The 23,302-nt window shown below is 39.9% G+C and overlaps 2 protein-coding genes across 2 annotated transcripts; one reads left to right on the plus strand and one right to left on the minus strand.

Annotated features, from left to right (window-relative positions):
* Positions 1–206: 206 nt before the first annotated feature.
* Positions 207–13,496, minus strand: LOC134674490 (vacuolar protein sorting-associated protein 45). Its single transcript, XM_063532590.1, has 9 exons — positions 13,293–13,496; positions 12,367–12,565; positions 11,050–11,199; positions 9,267–9,526; positions 8,330–8,464; positions 7,192–7,332; positions 6,117–6,254; positions 4,693–4,950; positions 207–4,226 (listed from the first exon to the last, which is right to left on the minus strand). Exons 1-9 carry the CDS (start codon positions 13,383–13,385, stop codon positions 3,888–3,890), a joined length of 1,713 nt encoding a protein of 570 aa, XP_063388660.1. The 5' UTR covers positions 13,386–13,496; the 3' UTR covers positions 207–3,887.
* Positions 13,497–13,779: 283 nt separating this feature from the next.
* On the plus strand, positions 13,780–23,302 carry LOC134674671 (malate dehydrogenase, mitochondrial). The gene is made up of 6 exons (XM_063532795.1): positions 13,780–13,971; positions 14,119–14,329; positions 15,243–15,439; positions 19,888–20,127; positions 20,910–21,002; positions 22,075–23,302. The coding sequence occupies exons 1-6, from the start codon at positions 13,894–13,896 to the stop codon at positions 22,282–22,284; spliced, it is 1,029 nt and encodes a 342-aa protein (XP_063388865.1). The 5' UTR covers positions 13,780–13,893; the 3' UTR covers positions 22,285–23,302.

The raw sequence follows: 23,302 nt of genomic DNA on the forward strand, positions 1-23,302 counted from the left end.
TCAAGTATTTCACTAGCACGCCGCTCGCCCCCCTAACGTGATACAGTTTAACGAGTACAATAAACTAAACAGTATCATGCTAGGGGTCGTGATTGTATAATTATGTATAAAGACTGAAAGGAGTGGAGAGCCGAGTATGTAAATTGGTTTTTATAAAACGCCTAATTGATTTGTAAGCTTAAAGCGAAGCTGGACGAAGGCGTGAAGCACTCTGTGCCAAACTCGATGGCAGGATGGTTTTTTTAAATAACTCGTAATTGTTCACCACGAACATCTGTGGCCGCAATTATTTTTCAATAAAAAAGTAAAAAAAACGTGTTTTGAACACAACAGTCACGTGTTTTATTTCATTTATTTGTAATTACAATACCAAAGTCTAATAAAACATGGTCTTCTCTTCCCAGAGTGACACAAGCCTACGTCACAATAACATTGCCACTTTATATAGCGCTATCGCATATTATCATACAGCGCTGTCGCACTCGGAGTAAATATCTATGGAGCGGCCATTAACAGGCGTTCCCCTCTGCAAAAAGATCGCGGCCGCCGGTCAAGGAGGTTATATAAAACTAGTTGCCACACGTCATACGCCATTCAGCAAACGTCAGTCTAAGCGGAATGATAGGAGCCGAAAATGCCGAATTGCAGCGTTTTCTTATGCAAAATGAGATCGGAAACGTCTAGTCTACAAAAAGAACACGTTTCTTATCATATTTAAGTACTATTACATCTAAATATTATCAAATAGTGCATTAATTTTGCAAATAACTAAAAAACATTGTCAATCTGACAGTGATACCAGTGATATGATATTAGATCTAATTTAGGGTAATTCTAAAGAAGACTTTCTAAATATTAATTAGGTACAAGTAGAATTTCTAATAGGAAATATTATGCGAAACTCTGCGTAGGGGGCGCGACTACCACAATCCATCACAATCTGGGGGTCCGCCGCGGAACACGAAAATTTAAATTTCGTTATCTAACCTCTCTATCACTATTGCATATTTGAGCGATAAAGAGAAAAGAGAAAATTTACTAGCTAGCTTAGTGCTACACTCTGGCGGCAGAACATTGCAGTAATATGCCCTATTTGCTATGCTTTTTGTTATATAATTTATGTAACACATTATTTTTATATAACACCTTAGTTTCATATCAACCTAATCTATTTAATCAAATTAATAGATCTATAAGAATGAAGAAAAGGGGGACGGGGGATCAAAAAGTAGTCGAAAACATCTCGCGTGATTTGTGCACAACCCCTAAATAAAGTAAAATTACCGATAGACTATTTTTTGAAAATTAATTTTTCCTTTAGTTTCTACATATAGCTGGTCAAGCAGATCTTGTCAGTAGAAAAAGGCGGCAAATTTGAAAAATGTAGGCGGGAAGGGATATCGTCCTATAGAAAATTAGAATTTCGCGCCTTTTTTACTGACAAGATTTGCTTGACCAGCTATATATTTTTATTTAACATGTCAGATATATTATTAATTTAAGGTATTTACGGCTGTCACTTTCCATAAATAGGCACTTTTAATTTATTACTCTGGTATCACCGTACTAATATTAGTGATGGGACACCATAAAAACCAATATCGGTAAAATCGATATAAACATAATGAATAATATACAGATGGTCATGATGACTAGCGAACACCAACCATATCGTACAAACCTCAAGGTGTGATATTCCTAGGCAGATGATGATCTGCCTAGTGACCACCAGCCATATCGTGCTAACTTCAAGGTGTGATATTCCTAAGCAGATCATGAAACGCCGGCATGTCATGATCTGACTAGTGACCACCAGCCATACCGTTCAAACCTCAACATTTAGGCATATCGAATAAGTAGGATGTCCTAAATTTTAGCAAATGATAACCATTGAAATGGCTTGACATCCTACTTATAGTACGTGTTTGGGTATGATTTTAGTACCTACCTAGTATCTACGCATTCTGCTCCAAATGCCACATAGAATGCAGCACTAGCAGTGGCAAAAAATGCAAAAGGCAGATTATTAAATGGCGGCGTTTCATGATATGCCTAGGAATATCTCAATATGCCCGATTTTACGATCTACCGCCGATATATATACTAATTATCCCCTACTCAATATCCCTTAAATGACATCCTATGGCCGCGTATCATCTCTGTCATCATGCAGATCTGCATGCTCGATAGTATATTGCATTGCTTTCAGAAGTAAACCAACATGTAAAATATCAACTAATGAACTGATAATAAAAGATCATTCTATATCAGCTTGCAAGATTGGCCCTAAACAAATTGACAAACTATTAGAAATAACATCTAAACAATACAAAAATTGAAAGTTAGTAAAAAAGAACAAAGACTTGATATTGTATTATTATTATAATTGATAAAAGCAGAAATTAAAATTCATTGTCAATTTTATCGACAATATTATCGACGCGTCCCTCGCACTATCTAGGTTTACTTAGAACTGACGTCATCTCGTTCACGGACAGGGTTGTCCGTGTTTGTTCTTGTACTTGTGTGAATATAGTTTTTGCTAGTGTTTGATAATTTTGTCGTGTGCGTGTGTAGCGACGTATGCTAAAAATGCATTAGTGTTAACATTATTTGTGTGCGTTACCTCGTCCCCCGCGCCAAAAACGACAGAATTTTTCAGATAGAAATTAGTGCGCGTCTCTACTCCATAGATATTTACTCCGAGCTGTCGCATGATGACGTAGGCTTGTGTCAGTCACGTGACCACGAAAAGACGGGAAGAGAGTACCAGGCGGAGTATATTATTATACCATGTACAATACTTAAGATTAGGGGAATAAATAAATTGCTTATATGGTAAAGCTTAAAAATACTAGAGTTGGATAATGTTATTACCAGCAGTTACCACCATACCCGTGATACAAATAATTGATGTACCTGATGACAGATGCCATCAAATATATCAGAGCGGCCAGGCACTCAAAAATATGGTAACACTGGTTCCCGACATATCTGATAGTTGTTACTAGCTTTAACAGTAACTACAGTAAGTTAATGGTAACTACTGGGAATAACATGCATAAACATATGCCTCGTTTGCATGCCACGCTTCATTCATTTTTGAGGCGGAAATATGTGACAAAAAGAAACAACTGCCAACGCATAGCATAATCTAAGTCCTCAAGATTTGGTAGTTCACCAATTCAACTTTTATGTACGATTCCCACTATGTACGAGCGCATTTTATTACATTTGTAAAGCAAGCAAGCCGGTCGGCTCCTCGCGGGTTACCACCAACTCGGTTTAGTGGTAACTACTGGGAATTTTTATTCCCAAGCTAAGCCGAGTTGGTGGTAACTAGTGGGAATTTTTTTCCCAGTGGTAAAAGGTGGGAAAAAAATTCCCAGTAGTAACCAATGGTAAGAACTTGGTGGTAACTATTGGGAATAACCCCTCCTCGCGGACGCGGCCGGCTCCGGACAGACTCCATCTCTTCTGACATACAAAAATGTATACATTGAAAATGCGCTCCGGCGCGGCCCGCTTCCAGCCGGTCGGTGAGAATCGTACAATATTCGTGCTGCGGATTAAATTTTATAAATATCTATGGATTTAAAAAAATATTGGAATGCATGGACACACTAGTACTCATCCCAGCCTGGCAAGCATTCGATTACTCTAAACCAGCGGTCGGCAACCTGAGGCCCGCGGGCCTCATGCGGCTCGTGAACCTGTAACTTGCGGCCCGAGTGCCGCCTTGGCTATTTTGTATGTAATAGTGACAAACGACAATTTCTCATAAAGTCATAAATATTAACAAAGTACGGCCCGCGTCACCTCCGTTAACTACTATGTGGCCCTTGGCTGCTTTTTGGTGGGCAACCTTTTGGTTGCCCACCGCTGCTCTAAACATTCCTAATATGCCTCGTATGTATCCTGTGCACGCCCTGCATCGCTGCCTTCACCTCTTCGAAATACGACGCCGAATTATGTATAGTCGTCCCACCAAGCACCACCCTGACTCCAGGGTACGCTTGGTTGATCTGATGAACGCACAAGGACTCCTCGTAGGTGGCGCCACCGACGATGAAGACTATGATGTCCTGGGGCCGACGGCCGTAGGCCTCGTCCCCGCCGAGGGTCGGGTAGAGGTTTTCACGGAGCTTGCCCTTGATGAGGTCTTCAAGGGTGTCTTTGAGGAGGGGTGTATGCTGGGTGTAGATATTTTCGACGCCGCTGAGGCCCTGATGACAAAAATGTTAGTAAGTATAATGTTGAAGGATCTAGAAATGGTAAGTGCACCTGTAAATAACATGAAATAATTGGTAGATAACGTTTTAGTTCTAAACACTAAAACAAACCCTGCGCAGTATACCCCGGTGTGGGATTGCCACTTTATAGGCTAAACCGAAAACTTCATCGACAATAGGCTATACTTTCCTACTAGTCAAATCGGCTTCTTTTTAGGATTCCGTACCCGAACTTTTTAAAAATCAATAACTTACTTATGAAAGCAGAATAATATAAATGATGGTATTAGATTCATAATTGTTACATATTTGCAGTAACTTATTTTTAAAATATGTGTTCTTCAATTAAAAGACATCAAGATTGTTTACCTAATTTCTAATGCTAAAAAAACGAAGTATAGATAAATTACTTTGACAATCCGCCTCTATACACTATTCTCTTTGACAGTAGTGATGTTACCTTGAACAGCCTCTTAGTGATTTTGACAGCATCCTGCAGCCCGAAGAGATCGCTCTGCCTCGCATGCGCGCCTCCGTGCTCCAGCACCAGCAGTACGTTCTTGACAAGCGGCTCCGGGCAGCCCCGCGCCTTCAGGGCTTCGACGAGGGTCCCCAGGGCGTTGGAGGCGTGCTTCTCGTAGCGGAGGGCGTACAGAGCTACTAGTTTGGCCGCGTCGTGGTGGCGGACCGAGTCGTTGGCTAGCAGGGCTTTTAGGCGCTGTGGAGAAAGGTTAATTGAGTTAAATAATTACAATACTGTGGGATCTGTAATAACCCTACACCCAGTCCGACGACGCAACGGAGCCACGCTGTTACGTCGTCGCTCAAATCTAATGTTTAATTTGTCTTTGGGTTTTATTTGTAGTTTCTTTGTATTGTATTTTATTTTGTAGTTTCACAGTGCCTTGGTTTTACTGTAATGCTGTGTTACTTATTTGACTAATAAATAAATCTGCAGTGATATAATTATAAGTACGATAAATGTATTCTAATGTTAGTAATGATATATCAGACTTTCAGATTTTTTATGATTTATGAGAAAATAATTTCAGCAACATCTTAAAGCTGTATCGTCTGTGTCTTCCCCTGAGTTGTGCAGTAAAGAGTATTCTATATATATCCACTTTGCTTCTATATGACTTAATCATTAAAAACATGTGGGAGGAAATGTTGATAGCACCGCTTTTCGCAGAAGTCAGTTAAATACCTATAGGTACAAAGATATCTAGGATGTTCTAGTTCCCAATTTTGTTGTAGGCAAATCTTGTATAGTATCCCAACTTAAAATGAATAAAATTATGGTTTCTGATTAAACAAAAAAATATCAATTGATATTATGCAGACTCATCAATCAACCAAAACTTGTAAATGTTTGGCGTGGTCGCTCTGGCAGGCCAGCTCCTGCAGTGCCGTGACCGCTTGGCCACCATCGACGACAGAGCTCGCCCACCACCGTCACTGTGCCGGACGTTGTGTCGTCACCTGCAGATGCTTGGCGTGGTCGCTCTGGCAGGCCAGCTCCTGCTCCAGCTCGGAGACGGCCAGCAGTGACCGCTTGGCCACCATCGACGACAGCTCGGCCACCACCGTCACTGTGCCGGACGTTGTATCGTCACCTGTAGATGCTTGGCGTGGTCGCTCTGGCAGGCCAGCTCCTGCTCCAGCTCGGAGACGGCCAGCAGTGACCGCTTGGCCACCATCGACGACAGCTCGACCACCACCGCCACTGTGCCGGACGTTGTATCGTCACCTGTAGATGCTTGACGTGGTCGCTCTGGCAGGCCAGCTCCTGCTCCAGCTCGGAGACGGCCAGCAGTAACCGCTTGGCCACCATCGACGACAGCTCGCCCCCCACCGCCACTGTGCCGGACGTTGTATCGTCACCTGTAGATGCTTGGCGTGGTCGCTCTGGCAGGCCAGCTCCTGCTCCAGCTCGGAGACGGCCAGCAGTGACCGCTTGGCCACCATCGACGACAGCTCGCCCACCACTGTCACGTGCTTCGTCACTGTGCCCGACATTTTCTGTAACAGGAACGTGCATTACATGTTAGCTGGTCCTTTCTGTCTAGACATAATGATCACTTTTTGAATGCTGGTCTCAGTACATATCAAATAGTGTGTCGAATCATTTGTAGTTCAACCACAAACGTAAAATAGTGGATACAGATGAAACGTTCTCGGAAACGTTCGTATCTGTCATGCTACTTCAGTCAAAGTCAGTAGTTTTTGTACCGAGACTGTCTGAATAGCAAGATACGTTGGTTCTTACGTTTCCGTGAAAATACGAAGGAAAACAATTATTCACTACATCTGTACCGTAGTCACAAATTGACTCGAGGGTCATAGCTATAGTAGTGACGTACCGGATCAGCAAGGTTTTGAGCGCCGACCGTATTTTGCAGCCCCCTAGCTGGTATACCGTAAAGAATTTTGGAATCAAAGTAGACTGGGTAACCTTTTGACCGCCACAGTCGGCTGTGGCCGTCATCGGAAAGTCTTGCCAACGACGGTTACAGCCAAAAGCTTCGCCAATGCAATTACGGCCTTACGCGGGCCTCCGTAAAGTTCAATTTCGCGTGAATAATCGCGATCGCCAGGCGTCCGCAACACGGCAAATTACTTCTGATTTTAATAAAATGTTAGTTTTATAGTTAGTTTTCAAATGTAATTACATATTTTTAAGATGCCTTTATGGATTTGCATGTTGTTTGTACACAGCTGAAAAGGTGAAAGAAAATACTGTTTACTAACATTAACGACCTTTAAATGTTACCCTTTTTTTGCAAATAAATTATTGTTTGTTTGTTTCGCCGTCTCCGTACGAATAACTTGGTACCCAACCCACATCCAATATCGACAATAACGCATCTACCTCACATATCTCAGACCCTGTTATATGTAATAAGATTATTTCTTATACTTTTAATCTTCCAGAACTCCTTCACAATGTAGCCCTTACCTTGAAGAGCGGGTAAGCCTCCACAAAGCTCTTCATGTCCGCGATGCTCTCCACTTTCTCGTGGCTCTTGGCTTTCTTCTGGAACTCTTCCATGAGAGACTTCATCGTCTGCCCGATCTCGCCGAAGTTGGAGTACAGGTTCTGAAAATATTTAAAAACAGTAAATAGATAAATCATTTACATCATCTCTTCGGTCAGTTACGTCAACCAGAACTACTTATGCGCGCTGGGACCCCATCGACCTAGAGTTTCAACTCCAAAACAGTAAATTACATTTTAACCTCCATGCATTAAACTTTACGGGACTGATTTAGTTAAATTATGTTTTATCTCTTTCTTACAAATAGATAAGTCAAAATGACAGATAAAGACAAACGATTATTAGCTAATTGAAGTTTGTAGCGCGTTTATGAATAAGGGGGTAAGTAAGGGTGGCATGGTGGATCTGTCCTGTGGAGTTGTCACGTTTGGCGCAGATCTCGTCGGGTTTGTGACGTCATTTGTCATAAAACTTGTCTATGGAGTTGTGACGTCATGTTTGGCGCAGAACTCGTCGGGTTTGCGACGTCATTTGTCGTAGAACTTGTCTATGGAGTTGTGACGTCACGTTTGGCGCAGAACTCGTCGGGGTTGTGACGTCACTTATTGTAGAACTCATCTCTGGAGTTGATCCGTCACGTTAGGCGCATAACTCGTCGGGTTTGTGACGTACCTTGTCGTAGAGCTCGTCTCTGGAGTTGTGACGTTACGTTTGGCACAGAACTCGTCGAGTTTGTGACGTACCTTGGCGTAGAACTCGTCTGTGGAGTTGTGACGTCACGTGTGGCGCAGAACTCGTCGGGGTTGTGACGTACCTTGGCGTAGAACTCGTCTCTGACGTTGTGACGGCACGTTTGGCGCAGAACTCGTCGGGTTTATGACGTACCTTGTCGTAGAGCTCGTCTCTGGAGTTGTGACGTCACGTTTGGCGCAGAGCTCGTCGGGGTTGTGACGTACCTTGGCGTAGAACTCGTCTCTGACGTTGTGACGGCACGTTTGGCGCAGAACTCGTCGGGTTTATGACGTACCTTGTCGTAGAGCTCGTCTCTGGAGTTGTGACGTCACGTTTGACGCAGAACCCGTCGGGGTTGTGACGTACCTTGGCGTAGAACTCGTCCTGCTCGGCGGACAGCACCACCTCCCTGAAGTCCTTGTGCACGTCGGGCAGGTGCGCGAGGCTCACGCGGTGGTTGTGCAGCGTCAGCAGCTCGTGCACCATCGCTTGGTACGTCCACTGCGAACAATGTTAGGATGAATCAACTTTTTACTGTCCTTTCAGTACGTTCACCTGGTTTTTTTTTTAGAAAAGTATGGTACATTTTAAACTTATACTAGGTTCGCCAAACTTACGTTTAACGGCGACGTGATGCACTCATTTTCAACGTTAGTACCTTAATCTAACTTACACTACTAAGGATTTAAGTTGTCTGAATGTCACTTAAGAAGTAGGTACTTACAATTAAGATTCCAATTATCTTAATAAAATCTAACTACCTATTACCTATAGCTTATTTAGCTTAGTTAAGCCTGACCATATATATTCACGCGCCATGTTGCGGAATTTTACTGGAACTATTTTTTTTCATACTATACTGTGTGTCATCCTTTACATTAGAATAACAGCGCCCTCTTGATAATGATCATATTACTGGTCAGGCTTTAGAGTTGGACCAAAAGAAGATGCAGTGCAGATGTTGTTTATACGTTATAATTTCATAGACGTTTGACGTGGGCTATCAAAATCGCTGCAGACTTTTCTCGGTCTAACTCTAATAAGGTGGCGCTTCCTCTCTGTTATAGAGCAAGTAAGCCACTACTCAGTACTCACTCTATGTCGTTATTTAGCAACACCCATTGCAATATGTACTCTTTATTGCACACCTCGCATACTCGTAGTTTATAATAAATGTGCAGTTACATAAACAAAGACAATAGACGTAACAACAGGCGGTCTTATCGCTTAAGGGCAATCTCTTCCAGACAACATTTCAATGATAATAGTTCATTTCGAACATAATATTCTTAAAGCATCTCACCTGGCTCAGTAGTGGTGTGACAGGATCATCCCTCCTGTCAATAATAAGCAGCTGCGGCGTCGGCAGGTCGCCATTGATCGGCACATTGTTGTCCACTAGCGCGGCCTCCCTTCTCAGCAGGTCGCGCACGCGCTCGGCCAGGCGCGCGCAGGGCTCCGAGGCCGCCTCGTAGCGCACCGCGCAGCGCCGCTTGAGGGAGAGCAGCACGGACAGGAGGCCTTGCGCGCAGCGCTGCAGGTGCGCCTGGTTCCAAGATCGACCTGGGACAATGGATCTACGTTTAACATTTAAACAGCTTTATTAAAGAAAAAAAGGCACTTTGTGGTAGGTAATTTTACCCAATAGGGTTAAATAAATAAATATTATAGGACATTTTAACACAAATTGACTAAGCTCCACTACGGTAAGCTCCCTGGAGCTTACGGTAGCCTCCTTAGACTTGTGTTGTGGGTACTCAGACACCGGTATACATATAAAATATATAAATACTTAAATACATAGAAAACAACCATGACTCAGGAACAAATATCTGCTTCATCACACCAAATAAATGCCCTACCCACACCAGAATTCGAACCCGGGACCATTCGCTTCACAGGCATTGACTGGTCGTCAGAGTTAAATTTGAGGCGTTTGGGGTCGAAACGCTGGGGCCGTGGGGGCCAAGCGCGCGCCGTATATACAGGGCCTTAGCGGAGCGCCTTATAGATGCCGCAGGAGACCAGAGGGCTGGCCAGTATTTTGCTCAACGCATAAGTATTGCCATACAACGTGGCAATGCGGCCAGCCTTCTGGGCACACTGCCCATCGGCAGTGACTTGGGGGACGTTTTTTATTTATAGGCTTTTTATTTTAAGTTTATTTAGTTTAGAGATAGTTTGTATTATTATTCGTAAGCTAATTTAATGTTTTATATTTACTTAATTATTTGTGAATTAAAATTCTCTCATGTATAAAATAAAATATATTGTATTAATTTAAATAAAATTTACTATATTGAATAAACTCACAATAACCACACACACACACACACACACACACACACACACACAACACACACACTCCACGTACACACACATACTCACACACACATGTTACGTTAAGTGTTATTATATTTTTAATTTTATTTCAAAAAGAATGTATTTTTTTTTTGTTTCTAATGGAAAACATAATTTATGTTTGTTTTATTATTTTAATATTAGGTACTTTATTCGATCTTTTTTATTCTTTCTCTTTTCTTTATCATCCCTGGTAACTGTATCTCTGTAAATTCCATCCTTCACCGTTTTTATTTTAACCAAATAATTGTTTCCTTTTTTTTCCTTCAAGCCTCATTGTATTATTGTTATTACTTGTGTCCGTATTATGTCCACCACAGGACAGGCTTTGCCTAGTGTGGTGGCTAGCATAAATGTAATATTGTTATAATTTTATTTCCGAAATAAAACATTTGTATTTGTATTTGTATTTGTATAATTTGAAGGGCATGTTGACATTTTTATATTTTTATATATATATAAATTTATATATATAAAAGACCACACAACTGACATAAGCCTATCAGCCTATAAGTAGTTGACCTACTATGTATCGAAAGTCTGTCTTTAACTCTTTTTATATATTTTTTTTTTATGTATTGTTTGTGTGAATCAATCGGTCCTCGCTAGAAATACGGGCGGCCGGTTGCTCTTTGTCGGATAGAAGCTACATGTGATGTGTCTAGTAGACTCTTTTTATATTAGAGAGCGTCTACTTGTTTTATAAAGGTTACAAGCCCACTTACCATGCAAGCACCCGACGATATTGAAGGAGAAGAGATGGCGGTCGACAGCGAGGTAGTCGGCAAACACTTCCTGCACCTCTCTCACCGCCTCCTGCTCGTCGCACTCGGCCAACGTCTTGATGTCTGCCTTCGAGATCACATTGCTGAAATCTGGAAATAAACTTCATTTTAATTTATTTACTTGTATCTTATAAATCTTATAATGTATGAGTACAATATGATCTTGAAACTTAGACATGTTACGTCCACAGCAATTTTTAAACTATAATAATTAATAAAAAACCGGACAAGTGCGAGCCGGAGTCGCCCAACGAGGGTTCCGTACTTTTTGGTTTTAGTATTTGTTGTAATAGAGCGATAGAAATACATCATCTGTGAAAATTTCAACTGTCTACCTATCACGGTTCATGAGTTACAGCCTGGTGACAGACAGATGGACGGACGGACGAACAGTAGTCTTAGTAATAGTTGGTAATGGTCCAGTTTTTACCCTTTGCGTACGGAACCCTATAAAGGATCTTCACTGAGCCAAATACATGCAAATAGACAGAGAGACTGAAATCCTACAGTCGCCATCAGATATATCGGAGCGGCCAAGGTGCTCACAAATATCTGAACACGCCTCTATTGTCAGGGCGATAGAGTGCATGTTCAGATATTGTGAACACCTTGGCCGCTTTGATATACCTGATGGTGACTGTACAAAATTGGGTTATCTATAAGTGGAATCTGTACAGGGTGTTGTGTTAAACTTCATTTGTTAAACTTTATGTACATTTCCTTTTATATGTATGCTGTTTACTTCCCTTTGTAATAAATAAATGTTCCTTTTTTTCTTTTCCTTTGAATTGATAGCTTACAAAATTTTATTTAAGTAATCTCATCTATATTCAGAAAAAAACCGGGCAAGTGCGAGTCGGACTCGCGCACGAAGGGTTCCGTACCATAAAGCAAAAAAAAACGGAAAAAAATGCAAAAAGAAAACGGTCACCCATCCAAGTACTGACCACGCCCGACGTTGCTTAACTTTGGTCAAAAATCACATTTGCTGTATGGGAGCCCCACTTAAATCTTTATTTTATTCTGTTTTTAGTATTTGTTGTTATAGCGGCAACAGAAATACATCATATGTGAAAATTTCAACTGTATAGCTATCACGGTTCGTGAGATACAGCCTGGTGACAGACAGACGGACAGACGGACGGACGGACAGCGAAGTCTTAGTAAAAGGGTCCCGTTTTACCCTTTAGGTACGGAACCCTAAAAAATGACAATCCTATTCATGCAAAATGCAAGGCAAATTGTAATATCACTTACATATAAAATAGACACCGTACTTCGGGTACCGCAGCTCTCTAGAAAGCAGAGCTATGTTCTCTGAAGTGGGCCGCAGGAAGGCAATACACTTCATGTGCTTGAGGTTATCCCACTTGGAGTGGCTGTCGATCCTCTCGAACAGGTACACCTCCTTCTGAAGGATCTCCGACTGGCTGAACACCATGCTCACTATACTTGTCTGCAGGAAAATGATTTATTTGAACATGTCAGATGTAGTGGCAGCATGTGACTTCCTTGGTTTGAACCAAATGCATGCTATCTCACAAGCAATCTTTTGCTAGCCACACAGGGTTGATGTGACTAATTATATCAAGTTTACTTATAAAATTAACTCATAGCCACAGGAAAGGTGTTTACTAAAACCGGACAAGCGCGAGTAGGACTTGCCCACTGGGGCTTCTGTACAAATTTAACTTGTTTTAATTTAATTTGTTGTTATAGCGGCAACAGAAATACATCATCTGTGAAAATTTCAACTGTCTCATAACAGTTCATGAGATACAGCCTGGTGACAGACAGACAGACGGACAATGGAGTCTTAGTAAAAGGATCCCGTTTTTACCCTTTGGGTACGAAACCCTAAAAATGGAGCTCTTCAAAAAAGAGAGTACATAGATAATATGTTTTTAAATGGCTGGCAGTATGCATTTAACCACCCGGATTTGCACGTTTCTATAGATAATCACGGTAAAACACTGAGATTAGATGCAATGGTAAGGTTTTAAAAATGTTTTAGCAAATAAGTACTTATGAAATGAGTCAATTTCCAATAAGATTTGTATTGATATAGTTGGTTACTTCAGAGGTAAAATTTTAGTCAAATAATTACTTCCTTAAATTTGTTATTTGTTGCAAAGCATTTTTAATAATGTACATTAAACATGAAAAAAAAAGTAAATATTTACAGTTTCTTTATCCATAAGAATAACTTTCATTCCTGGCCCACTTTCCTCCGTCATCTTCGTTATATACATCTTGACTGCTTGTATCACGTTCATTTTGATATTTTTTCTTGTAACAAGTGATGCAGAAAAAATGCTTTCCTTTAATTGGATTAAATGAACTCATAGACCTAAACTATATAGTATATGAGAATGAGAAATGTTTTGGTGACACCCCCAGCTGTCAATTTGATAATTGCGTTTAGTATCTTCACTGTATCTGTCAGTACGGTCAGTGCAATTACGTTTAGTTACTAGACTGAATTGTAAATTGTTAAATGGTTTGCAATTTTTATGCTTAAATTAAACTTTACGATAACTCAAAACTCTCGAAAGGAGAATAAAAAAAGCGTATACGATTGTGCTTGTTTATGTTATAACTGTTAGATTTTTTACCGGTTTTCCATTCAGCAATGATTTACGATATCACGACGTGACGTGCCACTGACGTTACGTCACGTCACTAGTTATCTTCGAAAGGTCGGCAGGGTCAGTGGAAGTGATCGGCGAATATTTTAATTTTTCAATAAAATTCTGACACTTCCCTTTTAATACTCACGCGAAGATGTTCTCCCGCGCCCTGAAGCCTGTTGGCACACTCGCCGTTCAAAATGGAGCCAAGAGCTTCTCCACATCCCCTCAGGTATATAACTTCTACCCTTTTCGTTAAGTTTTTCTAATTTCTAATGTAATATTTATTCAATGCGGTGTTATAAACTCATTCTCTTTCCTTCCTCCTCCGCCTACCTTCAAAAGTGTCGGTATATTTGACAAAGATGCGATATTTCAGAGGAATTTCAAAGTTGTGGTGGCGGGTGCGGCTGGTGGTATTGGCCAGCCCCTGGCCCTGCTGATCAAACAGAACCCACTGGTGACCCAGCTGGCGCTATACGACCTGGCGCCGGTCACGCCCGGCGTGGCCGTGGACCTGTCCCATATGAACACCGTTGCCAAGGTCACTGGCCACAAGGGCCCTGAGGAACTGCCTGCCGCTATTAAAGGTACATTTGAATTTAGAATACAATTACCGACGCCCAACCGAAATCTATGATTGATGATAGCATGTTACATAACAACTTTTATAACCTATTTTTTTATATTTGATACCAAATTAAATTACAATTCTCAATGGTTTTTACTACTTGTTGACCTTGTATACTTCTAAATAGCATAATGTCTTAAAATGATTCCTATTTGAATATAATTTTATGCTTGAGTTGTCCTAAATGTAGTGACCTTGGCATTGTTGGTGGAAAATAACAGGTTATTTTTGTTATCTGTATTTTGTAACATGTTGGATCATCCACACATGACTATAATTTTATATAATAATAATGTTTTCAGATTCCAAATAAAAAAGTGTTTATTTGATACTGAAAACTATGATTTAATAAGTAAACTAATTTTGTTGATGAAGCATTGACCTATTTAATTAAAATCTAATGATATTTACTGAGATATGTGTTTGTATGTATGTATGTATCGTGTGTGAGATATGAGAACTATGAAGGTGCATTTAAATCAAACTAGTATTGGATTGTGAAATGATGTTTTCAAAGACATTCCAGTGATAATAATGAGAACATAAATAAAGTAAATATACCTCTTGAGAGCATTAATAACACAAAATTGCAACAGATTTGCTAATTAAAGTATTTATGATCATTAAAAAATAAATCTGAATCGGTTAAGAGTTGCGACCTGTAGAGGAGAACATCCGGACAGATGAAAGCAAAATGCTTGAGTCTAAATGGAGATCTTCACTAATGCTATGGCTTAAAAATCCTGAAATAAAGCTAGTACTACTCTACACCTTCTGTATTATTTATCATCTGTCAATAACAGTAATTATTGTATTGTATAAGTGAATCTAACGATCAATTAACAAAAACCTAAATTGAATATTCTTTCCAGGCGCGGACCTGGTCGTGATCCCCGCCGGCGTGCCCCGCAAGCCTGGCATGACCCGCGACGACCTCTTCAACACCAACGCCTCCATCGTGCGCGACCTGGCGCAGGTGGTCGCTGAACAGTCCCCCAAGGCGATCATGGCTATCATCACCAACCCCGTCAACTCCATGGTGCCTATTGCCTCTGAAGTACTGAAGAAGGTGAGTTTGTTGATTCATAAAATGCTATAACTGTATGCTATTTGGTCCAACTAGTCGCCAAACAGTCCGCTAAGGCCATCATGGCTATCATCACCAATCCTGTCAACTCCATGGTGAGGTAAGTTTTCGTGAGCTGTAGACTTTGCAAATCGACAACAAATCCTATATTCTATTGTTATCGAATCCACTCACCAAGTTCCACAGAAATTGGCTGACATAATGCAACCTTTAGACAGCGACATACATAAGGATTTTTACCCAAACTAAATTGGAGGACTTTACTCCCTGTATTAAAACTAGTTCTTTTATCAGTGGAGGTCTAGAGGTAGATAAAGCTGTCTTTGTTTTTCAATGAACTTGACATCATTCCAGAATTATTTTATTCTGTGTTGCTAGAACACAATAAAGCAAACAAAAAGCTCATTAAATAAGTTCAGGCTCAGTTCAAATAAATATAAACAATGATGATTAAGAGACGACGCTCTTTGCATCATTTTTATGGTAAATAAAATAACACAGATAACAATAACGTCAATTCGGGTCATAGTGTTATTTGTTTTTCCATTACAGCTGCAATGTGATAAGACAATGGAAAGGTTCGTAATTGAATACAATCAGAATGTTAATTTTTAATCCATTTGTTGACTGGTAGACAATTCTTGAGGCATTAAGTTCACTATTCGTTTTTTATGCCCGATATAGTTTCAATAAATAAATCAGGTAAACAGTGCTAGTTTTTTAGGGTTCCGTACCCAAAGGGTAAAAACGGGACCCTATTACTAAGACACCACTGTCCGTCTGTCTGTCACCAGGCTATAATCTCATGAACCGTTGTAGCTAGACAGTTGAAATTTTCACAGGTGATGTAGTATTTCTGTTGCCGCTATAACAACTAATACTAAAAAGTACGGAACTCTCGGTGGGAGAGTCCGACTCGCACTTGTCCGGATTTCTTGTAATTTGGTAGCTTGACAATGTTAATAGGTGTCAAAGTGTTATAATGGTATTAGGAGTTTGAAATCTAAGTACCAATGGAATGTTGAATGGAATGTGTTGACGACCGGTCTGGCCTAGTGGGTAGATGCAGAGGTCCCGGGTTCGAATTCCGGTAAGGGCATTTACTTGTGTGATGAACATAGATATTTGTTCCTGAGTCATAGGTGTTTTCTATGTATATAAGTATGTATTTATCTATATACGTATGTATATCGTCGTCTAGTACCCATAGTACAAGCTTTGCTTAGTTTGGGGCTAGGTCGATTTGTGTAGGACTGTCCCCAAATATTTATTTATATTTATTTTATATTATTGGAATGCAATGGAATGGATGGTGTATTTGGAATGCTAAAGAATGTGTTTACTTATCAACTCACGTATACACGGTGTAACATGAGGAAACCGAATAATTATAACCACGCATTTCTGAGGTCAAAAGAAGGAAAAAATGTAATATGAGTTTAGGTCAATTTCGCCAAAAAAATACTTTTTTTTGTTTTGTTTTTCAATTTTTTTAATATATTTGGACATAAAAAATAAATATTATTGGTAAACTTGTCACTTAAAGTTGATTTTTACATTTTTTTTCGTAAAACCTACTTTTTGCAAAGTGTCACTTGTCCCTTCTATCAATAAGGATATTTAGACTACGTCCCATAGCAGCAACATCACCATCAAAAAGGCCTTTTACACTATGTAACAATAAAAACTAGTTTTCTTTTAAACATTCATTAGTTAATTTTATTCAGACAAGAAATACATGTAATATAAACAAAATAAAAACAATTATAAACTAAAATTAAAACTACATAAAGCTACAACTAAAATAACTACTAAACTAAAATAACCTATAAACTAATATTATCTCTGAAACTAGGCCAATTTCAAAAAAGTTTATAGGGCATTTTTGTCTCTTAATATGATCAGGAATACGCTGTTAAAATTATTCGGTTTCCTCATGTTACACCGTGTATACGGTACATAGATAGGTATATAACATACCTATCTTCTCTTATCACAAGTTAGATAAGTATCCACGCTGAGGCCGCATGCAACTTTCCTCGCGCTATTTTGATCTTATCACGCTGCAAGCAGCATGCTAAGGAAATTGTACACATGCAATAATTATGTGATGTAATAAGTGTGTTTACTATATTCGCTCATACGATAATACTACGGTATTTGATATTTATCAATGGCCTGATTTTGTGAGGTACTAGTTCGTTCTTTTTAGCGTTAGAAATAAGGTAACAATCTTGATGTGTCTTTTGATTGAAGTGATGTCAAGATCGCTTACCTTCTTGCAAGTTCCTTCTAATGCTAAAAAAAACGAGCTTTAGCGACTCGCCCCGGCTTCGCACGGGCTACATGTAACCCGTTTTGTTTTGTGCACAAAACCTAAACAAATTATAAATCTAAACCTTCCTCAAGAATCACTCTATTGATAGGTAAAAACCGCGTCAAAATGTGTTCATTAGTTTTTCAGTTAAACCGAAATACACACAAACAGACAGACGCGGCGTGGGACTTTGTTATATAAGGTGTAGTGATATAGCTGGATTTTACGAGCGATTACTTTGACAAAATTAACATTAAAGACCTCTTATCTCCACTTTTATTACATCTCTAGAAAAACCTTTTACTTCGTGGACCTCGGGTAAATCCATTCGATCCTTCTTAGCAAATGTCTACCATATTACCTTTTCTTAATACCAAAATCGCATAATGTTGTATCGAAACTTCGGTAAATAAAGGTAATAAAATAAATTCGCGATAGACCCGTCTATAAATGTATATAAATAAGTGTTAAAAACGCGAAAGTTTTAAATATTACATCGCATAATTTTCCAGATGGATTTACCCGAGTTTGAAGTTATGTAAGCGACTCATTTGCAGTGATCGAACAAATCATCGCAAAACCATCAAAAATCATTTATATCTCAAAATAGGACAAGATTTATTACGCTCATATTATGTACACAGTATCTTTATAAAATTTCCAGATTATACTCAAAAATTGCTGTTCAAAATTGTAACAAAAATTGTATCATAAATAAATAAATAAATAACTATTATAGGATATTCTTACACAGATCGACCAAGTCCCACAGTAAGCTCAAGAAGGCTTGTGTTGTGGGTACTCAGACAACGATATATATAATATACAAATACTTAAATACATAGAAAACACCCATGACTCAGGAACAGATATCTGTATCATCATACAAATAAATGCCCTTACTGCCCTTCTTGTCATGTTCCATACAATATTTATTTTTGCGATAAATTGTCCGAACTCTCATCATTTGTTATTTTTGCAAGCCTTGCAGACAGATAGTGTGCACTCGATCATATCCAATTGCGGTCATTATGCGCTCGAGTGTCAGCCGAGTCGATATGCTATTGTCTTGTTGACATACGTAGACCTTTGTGGTCCATGAACGTGAAATGTGTTCCATTGTTTAAAGCTATTAAGTTGTTAGACACATCATAATATCCTAATTTATCACTGTTATTGTATTTTAATATGGATGGAACATTTACACAGTTATATTTTAAGGGTACTAAAATAATAAATAATTTTGGTTCAACATTCAAATCGCCTGATTAAGCTGATATTTCTCTTTACCTACCAAACTTCTATAACCTCCTAAGGCCCAAAGTCCTACCTATAGTACTTAATCAGTTCGATGAAATTTAAACCGTATTCAATTGGAACAGAATTTTATTTCTTTTGTTTCGTTAAATCCCTAAACAAACAAGTGCGAGTCGGACTCGCGCACGAAGGGTTCCGTACCATGATGCAAAAAAAAAACAAAAAATGCAAAAAAAACGGTCACCCATCCAAGTACTGACCACGCCCGACGTTGCTTAACTTTGGTCAAAAATCACGTTTGTTGTATGGGAGCCCCATTTAAATCTTTATTTTATTCTGTTTTTAGTATTTGTTGTTATAGCGGCAACAGAAATACATCATCTGTGAAAATTTCAACTGTCTAGCTATCACGGTTCGTGAGATACAGCCTGGTGACAGACAGACGGACGGACGGACAGCGAAGTCTTAGTAATAGGGTTCCGTTTTACCCTTTAGGTACGGAACCCTAAAAATCAACTCTATTGCCTGCTCTATAGTGGTTTTCTGGGTTTTTCATTTGTATGGCTGGGCCATAGGAAGATAAAGCATTATCAATGCAATGGCACTATCAATCTGATCTGGTAATGGAGATCGAAGTTAGCCATAGAACGAAAAGTTTTTAGTTTGCCAATTTTTGGCATAAATCGAATACTTTTGACAGTTTACTACAAGAAGCTGGTGTTGCCGCCTACAGTTCATCCCCAGCGCATTGGAGGCAATCTTGTGGCGTTAATCAGAACTTTAATGAGTCAAATGTATGAACAATATGTTGTTTTTAATAAATACATTTTAATAATAAACTTATTTCTGTCCCCAGGCCGGCTGCTACGACCCCAACCGCGTCCTCGGCGTGACGACCCTCGACGTGGTGCGCGCGGCCGCCTTCATCGGCGAGATCAACGGCGTCGACCCCCAGTCCGTCCAGATCCCAGTCATCGGAGGACACTCCGGAGTCACCATCATCCCGGTCCTCAGCCAGAGCAAGCCGGCTGTCAAGCTGACCGACCAGGGCAAGATTGAGGCCTTGACCAAGAGGATACAGGAGGCTGGTACTGAGGTAAGAGTCAGTCATCGGAGGACACTCCGGAGTCACCATCATCCCGGTCCTCAGCCAGAGCAAGCCGGCTGTCAAGCTGACCGACCAGGGCAAGATTGAGGCCCTGACCAAGAGGATACAAGAGGCTAGTACTGAGGTAAGACTCAGATAGTCATCGGAGGACACTCCGGAGTCACCATCATCCCGGTCCTCAGCCAGAGCAAGCCCGCTGTCAAGCTGACCGACCAGGGCAAGATTGAGGCTTTGACCAAGAGGATACAGGAGGCTGGTACTGAGGTAAGATCCCCAGTTTAACTAGCTATAAACTGAAAAACACAACAATGACAAATAATTAACTTGAAATTGGCATAGAGGTAACGGTCTCTCTCCAACAACTGATGGCATCAATCTCCTGAACAACTAAATGTTCAGAGTGATACGACTATTTCTATCTGAACTTGGTTTAATATTAGGTACAATATATATATGAATAAGAGTTAATCCACTATAGAGCCTTTAAAGATCGACCAGACATCTATGTTTAACCGATTTGTTGCGTGTTCCATTTTCGGAAACTTTTGACTGTGGCGCGGAACAATCATTTCATGACACGGCAGCCATGCCATGCGCCATAGAATATCATGACACTCCTTCCGTGTCATACGCGACACGTAAAAAACATTGATGACACGGCAGGCGTGTCATCAGCCCCGAATCGGTTAAGACTCGGCCTATGTGTAACTGTCAGCAGTATTTGGAGAAGAGTGTAGAGTGTGAATGTGACGGTTATGGTGTGATTGCAGGTGGTGAAGGCGAAGGCCGGCGGCGGCTCCGCGACGCTCTCCATGGCGTACGCCGGCGCGCGCCTCGCCAACGCCGTCCTGCGCGGTCTTAACGTAAGTTTATATTGTCACAGGATCATTCCACATAATTATCAACTGAGTCACTCATACAAACACGAATTCACTTTAGATTAAAGCATGGAGATGTTAATTTTGGCAAAGGAACCAATACAACAGCCGTTTTGAATTCTGTTACACCATATCGTCAAAAAATAAACAAAGTTTTGTACGGAACACTTAAAATTAGTACAGGTACAAATAACAGTAGTATTTGGCCTTCTCCCACGTTGAGCGAAGTTATACCTTTGTTTCCGCACCACTTCGCAGTCACCTGCCTCTAACGTCTGAAAATATCGATACGAACGAAGTGCCAAAAATACACGGGCCTAAACCTACCTACCTTAATATACCTACCTACCTACCTTACCTTAATATACGGGCAGTAAGGTCGTGAATACATATTTTTGTGCATTTCATTCGTGTATATATTTATCAGACGTGGCTGTACAAGCCACAGAATCGATGAATTAGCATCTTGATCTGTGTGCCCCATATATTCGTCAAAAAAATGTCTATCGCATTTCACAAAACATTTATTTCTTACAAACTAATACAAGTATGGGACACAAGAAGCTGGAAGAGGCCTTTGTGTCACAAGACACGCTGGACAATAAATCAAGAAAGAAACGATACGTGATAAAACTGATAAACAAAGATGTGTTTCCTGCAATAAAGGCTAGAATAAAAAAAATAATAAGTGATCTTGGACACGGCACGGATAGTCCGCCGATTCCTCTCTCTGCAGCCCTGACTACCGGTAGCTTGGGCCAATGCCTCGCTGCTGGCGGCACCCTAGGTTAGGTTTTTCATAATGTGTTTATACGTATTTTTTATTGTTTTGTGTTTTTATATTTTACTTTTATACGGATGCTAATAAGCAATAATGTGTCAACCCACATTAATTTTGCAATAAAGTTGAGTTGACATCTTATTGAAAAATTAATGTGGGTTGACACATTATTGCTTAACAGCATACTACTCACATTGTAAAATCCTAACCTAAGACCCTAATTGAATAAAATAAAGGATAAAAATAATAATATACGTATAATTTCTTCAAATCCAGGGCGAATCCAACGTCGTGGAATGCGCGTACATCAAATCCGACCTGACCGAGGCTTCATACTTCGCCAACCCGCTGGTGTTCGGCAAGGGCGGCGTCGCCAAGAACCTCGGCTACGGCGCCCTCAACGCCTACGAGCAACAGCTGCTCAAGGAGGCCATCCCTGAGCTCAAGAAGAACATCGTCACTGGAGAGAAATTCGTCAACAAGTAGATGGATAATATTGTGGAAATGTCATTGTAACGCGGTTAAGTTTTTGAACTCTAGCCGCACTAACAAGACCAATTGTTGGCAAAACTCTTTAACATTTTACCAGGCTAAGGGATATATATTTCCCACATACGGTATGTGGGAAATAAATGTCCGGTACGGTATGTGGGATATATATTTCCCACAAACGGTATGTGGGAAATATATATCCCTGACACATGGCACTTCAAACATGTGTTCTATTTTCGAATTCGATTGTCATTTTTGAACTGTCAGCCTGGTAAAGGGTTCAATCCATATAAAGGAAATAAGGGATTGCCGACTTTAGCCAACGAAATGCGATTTTGATTAGTCTAACTCTAAAGATTCAAAATATAATGCCTTTTAAAAGGTCCCTGGGCTAGAGGATAACACTGCTATGATATGCCGTAAACGCTTGTGTGACAGCGATAAAACATATTATAGCTGTAATATTATTGGAAACTGGTTAAATTTTCTTAACCGTTTTACCAAAATATCGCTGAATTTTAACTGGTTACAATGCTATTTGTCATTAATTTAAGTAGAAGGCCAGGCGCGGAAATCGATTTATGTTTAAGTGTATTGTTTAAGTATCGAACGTTAACTGTTACATATTTATTTAAATAATTATTATCAAGTTTTTTACAAAAAAACTTTTTTTATATCATTTTTTATCTGGCATAGTTAAAAACTGATATTTATACACCATAATACAGTATTGAATCATCTTAGCATCCGCTCTGGCCCATTGGTAGCGTGGTAAATAGATAAACCCCGTATGTACACTTAGTATTTCATCTGCATTTCGAGCAAAGTTATTTTGATACCGTCAGACTTAAAATAAAAGTTTATAGTGTCTAATAGTATCTAAATATTGAACCAAGTATTGTGGTCGAGGTATTACGTAGCACCTATTGCCAAAGTTACCATGTTTGAGTGAGGACGAGTGTTTGTAAATATATTGAGTGTCTGGATGTGGTAATAAATGTTACTACACTTT

This window comes from Cydia fagiglandana, chromosome 20 (assembly GCF_963556715.1).
Source record: "Cydia fagiglandana chromosome 20, ilCydFagi1.1, whole genome shotgun sequence".
NCBI classification, from domain to species: Eukaryota; Metazoa; Arthropoda; class Insecta; order Lepidoptera; family Tortricidae; genus Cydia; species Cydia fagiglandana.

What these genes read in the sequence shown, in the direction of transcription:
- LOC134674490 (XM_063532590.1), bottom strand. Translation starts at nt 13,385, where the DNA reads ATGAACGTGATACAAGCAGTCAAGATGTATATAACGAAGATGACGGAG. An exon ending in TCACACCACTACTGAGCCAG is followed by an intron (nt 8,465 to 9,266) that starts GTGAGATGCTTT and finishes CATTGTTCGCAG; the next exon opens with TGGACGTACCAAGCGATGGT. An exon ending in TCACTAAGAGGCTGTTCAAG is followed by an intron (nt 4,227 to 4,692) that starts GTAACATCACTA and finishes TTTTGTCATCAG; the next exon opens with GGCCTCAGCGGCGTCGAAAA.
- LOC134674671 (XM_063532795.1), top strand. Translation starts at nt 13,894, where the DNA reads ATGTTCTCCCGCGCCCTGAAGCCTGTTGGCACACTCGCCGTTCAAAAT. An exon ending in ACTGCCTGCCGCTATTAAAG is followed by an intron (nt 14,330 to 15,242) that starts GTACATTTGAAT and finishes TATTCTTTCCAG; the next exon opens with GCGCGGACCTGGTCGTGATC. An exon ending in CCTCTGAAGTACTGAAGAAG is followed by an intron (nt 15,440 to 19,887) that starts GTGAGTTTGTTG and finishes TTCTGTCCCCAG; the next exon opens with GCCGGCTGCTACGACCCCAA.